At 49.9% G+C, this 7,014-nt stretch overlaps 1 protein-coding gene across 1 annotated transcript in view; it reads left to right on the top strand.

The window, feature by feature from the left end:
- Positions 1-4,373, top strand: part of LOC129858891 (guanine nucleotide exchange factor VAV3-like) — a 160,203-nt gene extending 155,830 nt beyond the window's left edge. The window contains exons 20-21 of the mRNA XM_055928128.1: positions 3,525-3,854; positions 4,153-4,373. Of these exons, the coding sequence (XP_055784103.1) occupies positions 3,525-3,854; positions 4,153-4,373 (551 nt within the window). The remainder of the gene's footprint in view (positions 1-3,524; positions 3,855-4,152) is intronic.
- The last annotated feature ends 2,641 nt before the right edge of the window (positions 4,374-7,014 follow it).

Genomic DNA, 7,014 nt, shown 5'->3' with positions numbered 1-7,014 from the left:
CCTGTTAAGTGGGACTAATCCTTTGTGGAAGTGGTAAAGGGAAGCCTCTTGTCAGTACTTCTGTATTTAATTTCTTAGAGCTACACCTCTGGTTAGTCAGTTTCTTGTTATCAGAAGTAACTATTCATATTTCAAATCAAGCTAAATGTTATGCTGATAAATCTAAATGTCCTTCGATTAAAATATACAATTTCTTAAAATGAAATAGTGTATCTTGAGCTTGACCATTTAGAAAACAATAAAGTCTTCATGACTATTATCCTGTTCCCTGCTGTATTGATCCTGTAGAGGTGAATATATCATATTACTGAGAGGTGACTCAGCCTCACAGTGGTAGAGGACTGCCGGACTGCTTCATGACACCAAATATCTCTGGTGGGAAACATTCAGGTATTTTCACCAGCACACAAGATAGAGTTGACATTCTCCTCACTCCTCCGCCCTCCTCTCCCCTGTTCCCCTCCGCCCTCCTCTCCCCTCCTCCTCCCCTCCTGCCAGAATATCACTCTCTCTCTCATACCAATAGAAGGAACAGTAAGCTAGCTGGATTTGGACTGTGCTCAGTCACTCTCTCTCCTACCTGCCGTGGCGTTCAGTAAGGAAGAAGATTAAAAAAAACAACCATGCTACCAAAATGTGTTGTTGCTTCTTTAACGAGATCCGCCACAAATCATTTGAGCAACGTGAAGCTGGTTACTAGTATGTTTGCACAGATTCTCTGTTATGGGGTAGGGCACTGTGAAGTGAGCGGCTCGTACAGACAATGTACTTGAATTTTTATGCCTTGGGTATTGGTGTTGAGAGGCTCAAGAAATAGGTCATCGGGTCTACCGGTTGTCTCTCGCCGAACTGCACACGCAGTGCTGCTACTCGCTGTTTATTATCTATGCGTAGTCTCTTTACCCCTACCTACATAATACCTCGCTCACCTTGACTAACCCGTCCCCTGGACATTTACTCGGTACCGGTACCCCCTGTATACAGACTCGTTATTGTTATGTTATTGTGCAACTTATATTGCCTTGTTTTTACTTTAGTTTATTTAGTCAATATTTTCTTAACTCTTATTTTTATTGTTGTAGAGAACACGCCATTTTCTGCGACTCAAAATGGGTCAAAATTCTACAAAGATTAATACAAAAAGTATCAACCCAATGTTTATATCCCAGGACAAATGAGCTAGCAACAGCAAGCTAGATAGATAAATGTCCAGGAATATTTGTGTTTCGACCTGTCCCCAAATGAATAGAGTTGTTTTTTATAATTTCAACCTGCGTGTCCTGATCGTGTCTGGTGTGTGATGGCGCACACATACATACACACGCGGGAGTGAAGATCAGGTGGCACCCTTATCCCTATCAAGTGTGCTACTTTTGTCTGGGGCATATTTATTTGTATTTATTTATTTTTATTTAACCTTTATTTAACACGCCAAGTTAGTTGACAACAAATTCCTATTTACAATGATGGCCTACCCCGGCCAAACCCTAACTCGGACGACGCTGGGCCAGCCTTTTGAAGTCTGGTTTCCTATAATAGGAACAGATGAAGACAGTCGATTTCTTCTATTGTGTCCTATTGGAGCATGGAAAGCAAGCCAGCCGTATCTCAGGCTATTTTATCTATGTTTCCTGTCTGAGGCACACATTCAACATTCATGTGCTGACCCATTTAGTTGATAGATAGAAGCTCTGTGTGTGTCTAAGAGGCCCATCTGCCCCCTGCCTCACCACTGTCTGCCTAGCCTGCCTCACCCCTGTCTCTCTACACTACCTCACCCCTGTCCCCCTACACTGCCTCACCCCTTTCTCTCTACCCTAACTCACCCCGGTCTCTCTACCCTACCTCACCCCTTTCTCTCTACCCTACCTCACCCTTGTTTTTCCACCCTGCCTCACATCTGTTTCTCGACCCTGCCTCACCCCCGTCTCTCGACCCTGCCTCACCCTTGTTCCCCTACCCTGCCTCACCGCTGTTCCCCCTACCCAACATCGCACTTGTTCCCTACCTTGACTCACCCCTGTCTTCCTACCCTGCCTCACCCCTGTCTACCTACCTTGTCTCACCCCTGTCACCTTACCTTACCTCAGCCCTGTCTACCTACCTTGCCTCACCCCTGTCTCTCCACCCGGCTTCACCCCTTTCTCTCTACCCTACCTCACCCTTGCCTCAACCCTGTTCCCTACCCTACCTCACCCCTGTCTCTCTACCCTACCTCACCCGTCTCTCTAGCCTACCTCACCCCTGTCTCTCTACCCTACCTCACCCTTGTCTCTCTACCCTACTTCACCCCTGTCTTCCTACCCTGCCTCACCCCTTTCTCCCTACCTTTTCTTACCTGGTCTCCTTACCTTGCCTCACCCCTGTCTTCCCCCTGCTTCACCCCTCTCTTCCCCCTGCTTCACCCCTGTCTTCCCCCTGCTTCACCCCTCTCTTCCCCCTGCTTCACCCCTGTCTTCCCCCTGCTTCACCCCCCTCTTCCCCCTGCTTCACCCCTCTCTTCCCCCTGCTTCACCCCTGTCTTCCCCCTGCTTCACCCCTCTCTTCCCCCTGTCTTCCCCCTGCTTCACCCCTCTCTTCCCACTGTTTCACCCCTGTCTTCCCCCTGCTTCACCCCTCTCTTCCCACTGCTTCACCCCTGTCTTCCCCCTGCTTCACCCCTCTCTTCCCACTGTTTCACCCCTGTCTTCCCCCTGCTTCACCCCTCTCTTCCCCCTGCTTCACCCCTCTCTTCCCCCTGCTTCACCCCTCTCTTCCCCCTGCTTCACCCCTCTCTTCCCCCTGTTTCACCCCTGTCTTCCCCCTGTTTCACCCCTGTCTTCCCCCTGCTTCACCCCTCTCTTCCCACTGTTTCACCCCTCTCTTCCCCCTGCTTCACCCATCTCTTCCCCCTGCTTCACCCCTCTCTTCCCACTGCTTCACCCCTCTCTTCCCCCTGCTTCACCCCTCTCTTTCCCCTGCTTCACCCCTCTCTTTCCCCTGCTTCACCCCTGTCTTCCCCCTGCTTCACCCCTCTCTTCCCACTGTTTCACCCCTCTCTTCCCCCTGCTTCACCCCTCTCTTCCCCCTGCTTCACCCCTCTCTTCCCACTGCTTCACCCCTCTCTTCCCACTGCTTCAGCCCTCTCTTCCCACTGCTTCACCCCTCTCTTCCCCCTGCTTCACCCCTCTCTTCCCCCTGCTTCACCCCTCTCTTTCCCCTGCTTCACCCCTCTCTTCCCACTGCTTCACCCCTCTCTTCCCACTGCTTCACCCCTCTCTTCCCCCTGCTTCACCCCTCTCTTCCCACTGCTTCACCCCTCTCTTCCCCCTGCTTCACCCCTCTCTTCCCACTGCTTCACCCCTCTCTTCCCACTGCTTCACCCTTGCTTCCACTCCCAAGCCTCAGTGCCACACCCTGTTTAGATATGTATAACTCTCTTCCCTACCTTCCCCCTCCTCCCAGCCTCACCCCTACACTCTCCCTACCTCCCCCCTCCTCCCCGCCTCACCCCTACACTCCTCCTACCTCCCCCCTCCTCCCAGCCTCACCCCTACACTCCCCCTACCTCCCCCCTACTCCCAGCCTCACCCGTACACTCCCCCTACCTCCCCCCTCCTCCCAGCCTCACCCCTACACTCCCCCTACCTCCCCCCTCCTCCCAGCCTCACCCCTACACTCCCCTAACTCCCCCTCCTCCCAGCCTCACCCCTACACTCCCCCTACCTCTCCCCCCCCTCCTCCCAGCCTCACCCCTACACTCTCCCTACCTCCCCCCTCCTCCCCGCCTCACCCCTACACTCCTCCTACCTCCCCCCTCCTCCCAGCCTCACCCCTACACTCCCCCTACCTCCCCCCTACTCCCAGCCTCACCCGTACACTCCCCCTACCTCCCCCCTCCTCCCAGCCTCACCCCTACACTCCCCCTACCTCCCCCCTCCTCCCAGCCTCACCCCTACACTCCCCTAACTCCCCCTCCTCCCAGCCTCACCCCTACACTCCCCCTACCTCCCCCCCCCTCCTCCCAGCCTCACCCCTACCTCCCCCTCCTCCCAGCCTCACCCGTACACTCCCCCTCCTCCCAGCCTCACCCCTACACTCCCCCTACCTCTCCCTCCCCTCCTCCCAGCCTCACCCCTACACTCCCCCTACCTCTCCCTCCCCTCTTCCCAGCCTCACCCCTACACTCCCCCTACCTCCCCTCCTCCCAGCCTCACCCCTACACTCCCCCTACCCCCCCCTCCTCCCAGCCGCACCCCTACACTCCCCCTACCTCTCCCTCCCCTCCTCCCAGCCTCACCCCTACACTCCCCTACCTCCCCCTCCTCCCAGCCTCCTCCCAGCCTCACCCCTACACTCCCCCTACCTCCCCCTCCCAGCCTCACCCCTTATAATATTCCTGCTGTCAGATATTCATGAGTAATACCCTCATTGACCTCTCCTTCACTTTCTCTCCTCCTCCTCTGCTGTGGTAAATCTGGTGTGAAGTGGGGTGGTATATGTGTGTGTGTGCCACAGACAGACAGCAGGCAGACACATTTACTCCATTTTAGACAGACAACCGCACACCCGGTCATTAGAACAGATCACATATGCAGAGACACGTTCTGTGAGGCAATCTCGCATTAACTTAGCTGTTCGACACTTTCTTCTTACATACCTGGGACCTCTGTATGATATCTGTCTATCTTGGAGATTGTGACCATGCATTCAGCGTATTTCATCATCAAAGAAAAATAGACTTGGCCAGCTCAGTGCAGCTCTGTCCGACCTAGCTCAGCCGAGACACTGTCGATAATATGAGAGGATTTCCTCTCCTTAGTTGTCAGAGAAGAAAGAACCATGTGGCACCTTGGTTTGAGACTGTCGTTTCGGGAAGGGCGGGGCGGGGCGGGGCGGGAGAATATTAGCCCTACTAGGTCTAAAGAGTTGCTTTCTACAATGTATGTGTACGTGTGAAGGTACGTGTGTGTGTGTGTCTCTGTGTGTGTCTTTGTCTTTGTCTTTTTCCACCTTTGGTTACGTTACAGCTTGTAAAATAGATTAAATTAAAAAAGGTCCTCATCAATCTACACACAATACCATTTTTTTATGTTTGCAAATTTATTACAAATATAAAACAGAAATACCTTATTTACATAAGTATTCAGACCCTTTGCTATGAGACTCGAAATTCAATTCAGGTGCATCCTGTTTCCATTGATCATCCTTGAGATGTTTCTACAACTTGATTGGAGCCCACCTGTGGTAAATTCATTTGATTGGACATGATTTGGAAAGGCACACACCTGTCTATATAAGGTCCCACAGTTGACAGTGCATGTCAGAGCAAAAACCAAGCCATGAGGTCAAAGGAATTGTCCGTAGAGCTTTTAGACATGATTGTGTTGAGGCACAGATCTGGGGAAGGGTACCAAAACAATTCTGCAGCATTTTAGATCCCCAATAACTAAGTGGCCTCTATCATTCTTAAATGGAAGAAGTTTGGATTCACTAAGATTCTTCCTAGAGCTGGCCGCCTGGCCAAACTGAGCAATCGGGGGAGAAGGGCCTTGGTCAGGGAGGTGACCAAGAACCTGATGGTCACTCTGACAGAGCTCCAGAGTTCCTCTGTGGAGATGGGAGAAACGTCCAGAAGGACAACCACCTCTGCAGCTCTCCACCAATCAGGCCTTTATGGTAGAGTGACCAGTCGGAAGCCGCTCCTCAGTAAAAGGCACATGACAGCCACCTTGGAGTTTGACAAAAGGCACCTAAAGGACTCTAAGACCATGAGAAACAAGATTCTCTGGTCTGATGAAACCAAGATTGAACTCTTTGGCCTGAATGCCAAGTGTCACGTCTGGAGGAAACCAGGCACCACTCATCACCTGGCCAATACATCCCTACGGTGAAGCATGGTAATGGCAAAATTATGCTGTGGGGATGTTTTTCAGCAGCAGGTACTGGGAGACTAGTCAGGATCAAGGGAAAGATGAACGGAGCAAAGTACAGAGAGTTCTTTAATGAAAACCTGCTCCAGAGCGCTCAGGACCTCAGACTGGGGCGTAGGTTCACCTTCCAACAGGACAACGACCCTAAGCACACAGCCAAGACAATGCAGGAGTGGCTTCGGGACAAGTCTCTGAATGTCCTTAAGTGGCCCAGCCAGAGCCCAGGCTTGAACCCGATCGAACTTGAACCCGATCGAACATGTACATCATGACAGACCTTGAGAGGATCTGCAGAGAAGAATGGGATAAAATCGCCAAATACAGGTGTGCCAAGCTTGTAGTGTCATACCCAAGAAGACTTGAGGCTGTAATCACTGCCAAAGGTGTTTCAACAAAGTACTGAGTAAAGGGTCTGAATACTTATGTAAATGTAATATTTCCGTTTTTTTATTTTATTATACATTTGCAAACATTTCTTAACCTGTTTTTGCTTTGTCATTCTGGGGTATTGTGTGTAAATTGATGAGTGACATTTTTTTTCTCATGCATTTTAGAATAAGGCTGTAATGTAACAAAATGTGGGAAAAGCAAATGCTTTCTGAATGTCCTGCAGATCAGCTTTATTATTGCAGATAGATTGTGGCTTCAATCAATGTAATTTTCTGCATAATTTCCAATCCGCCATTTTTTAATATATGTAAAAATATATATATATATATATTATCCCCCTCACCCTACCATCCCTCCCCTAATTGGAGTAAACTAATGGACAAAAAAACTTAGTCTTCTACTTCCTACTTATAAATAATATATACATTTTATAGACAGTATATTTTACAACCCCTCTCATCTAACTCTGAAAACCATCTAGTGTTGATTAGTATTTGCTGTATGTCTTCAACTTGTGCTGTGATGTTTCGCAAAAGTTCTCCACCCTTCTGTTCTCATAGATTCTACAGATTGTAAATTAAAGACAACATGTATTGTTAAGAGTATTATTATATTATTGATCGATTTGATGATGACTTTTCAAATCAACCAGCAGTGCTATTACAGGGGTAAATGTTGCTGTGTGTGTGTGTGTGTGTGTGTGTGTGTGTGT

The sequence above is a fragment of the Salvelinus fontinalis genome, chromosome 7 (assembly GCF_029448725.1).
Source record: "Salvelinus fontinalis isolate EN_2023a chromosome 7, ASM2944872v1, whole genome shotgun sequence".
Lineage (NCBI taxonomy): Eukaryota > Metazoa > Chordata > Actinopteri > Salmoniformes > Salmonidae > Salvelinus > Salvelinus fontinalis.
Note: the sequence above shows the minus strand (reverse complement) of the source record. Positions and strands in the feature narration are given on the sequence as shown.